We start from the raw sequence: 1,580 nt of genomic DNA, 5'->3' as shown, positions 1-1,580 counted from the left end.
TCCATACATGGTTTTCCTCATTAATTGTACAATGTTATATTTTATTTTAACATTTTATTTATTTATGTTTAATTTATTCATTTACTTTTTTATTTAATGTTTTATTCTGTCACATAATCTCCATTTTCTCTTTGCAGGGGGTCTATTACAACCACAACGGAACCGTAGACGTGTCGTCGGAGGGCCACCCTCCACACCCTGAACTCAACCCCTGCCCCTCGGCGGCGCTGACTTAGACGGGATCTACCTCTGCGCGGCTTATGGTAGGATATCCTTCCTGATGACCATCAGCAACAACCTATTGTTTGCCATGACGTACAGCTGGGCAAGGGTGAAAAGAACAACTGTGGACAAATATAAGCTCCAGCTGTCAGTGGCCAACCTCCTGTGTGCTCTGGGCTGTGAGAGCATTCGACAGCTGGTACTTCAGAGGCTTCCTTTGTTCATCATTTTGAGCGGTCTACATGGCGAGCCTGAATGGCAGCGTCCTGATAATGGCCTTCATCAGCGCCAGACATGTCAAATAACCAAGTACAAACACTTTGTTACTGTACGTAGGCACACTTCTTAGCTGTCTATACTTTACTCCATGACTTATTTTTCTTCCTACTTCTGACTTCTACTCATTACATTTTCACACAAGTATCTGTGCTTTCTATTTTTTACATTTTTAAAACAAATGTTACTTGTTCCTCTTGGCTTGTGTTTAATGTTTCAAATATTTATTTCACATCATGTGCACCATCAAAGGCGCCATCCACATCTAGTGAAAACTAGTGTCATATAATACAAACACCCATAGGTTACCTATTCATCAAATTTGTGCTGACGCCAAAGGAAATCATCAGAAGCAAGCAGGTGTTACTTTATACTTTTATACTTTAAGTAGCTGTGGAGCACGTACTTTTTCACTTTTACTTGAGTAAAGAGGTCAAGTTGATACTTCAACTTTTAAAAGAGTGTTTTTAAACTGCTGTATTTATACTTCTACTTAGCCAACAAATGTGTGTACTTTTGACACCACTGGTCAGCGCTGATTGGTACCCGGTGGTGAGGGGCGGCACTGACGGCCTGGAGATCAGGAATATGCTCACCTAAAGAGCCATCTACATTGGAACATGGCTGCCCATGACCGTGCTCACTGCACCTTACCTAGCCTTCTCCACCGAGGGCGCGTGCCGGTGCGTCTACCCGGTGGAGAGCACTCGCCAGTGGACAGTGGTCATCCACGGGTTTCGATGCTGCCTAAGCTGGTATTCCTCGCCTGCTGCTGTGCCGTCACCTCCACCTGCGTGTGGGAGGGCTCTGGGAAGAGGTCGGCGAACGAGAAGGCAACCAGGACAGGGGCAAGCCACCTCTTCTGCTTCTTCGTCTTCAGGCTACCATACTTGTTCAACTTGGGCGCGTAGCTCTCCTTCTACGAGGCGTTGGCCCATCTGCATGGCCAAGCTGCTGGTCCATTACAATGCCAACGAGGTCAGCATTGAAACCTCCACATGCTCCTGGCTGCCTACAGCTGCCTCTGGACAACGGCCCCTTTATTTCTGATCATAAGTGGTACCGTTGAAAAGGTTAGGGTA

The 1,580-nt window shown here is 45.9% G+C and overlaps 1 protein-coding gene across 1 annotated transcript in view; it reads left to right on the top strand.

Moving 5' to 3' along the window:
* Positions 1–236, top strand: part of LOC107104248 (adhesion G protein-coupled receptor F5-like) — a 19,759-nt gene extending 19,523 nt beyond the window's left edge. The window contains exon 7 of the mRNA XM_015404209.1: positions 138–236. Coding sequence (XP_015259695.1) covers positions 138–236 — 99 coding nt within the window. The remainder of the gene's footprint in view (positions 1–137) is intronic.
* Positions 237–1,580: the final 1,344 nt, after the last annotated feature.

The sequence above is a fragment of the Cyprinodon variegatus genome, unplaced genomic scaffold, assembly GCF_000732505.1.
Source record: "Cyprinodon variegatus isolate N-32 unplaced genomic scaffold, C_variegatus-1.0 Scaffold1666, whole genome shotgun sequence".
Classification (NCBI taxonomy): Eukaryota; Metazoa; Chordata; class Actinopteri; order Cyprinodontiformes; family Cyprinodontidae; genus Cyprinodon; species Cyprinodon variegatus.
Note: the sequence above shows the minus strand (reverse complement) of the source record. Positions and strands in the feature narration are given on the sequence as shown.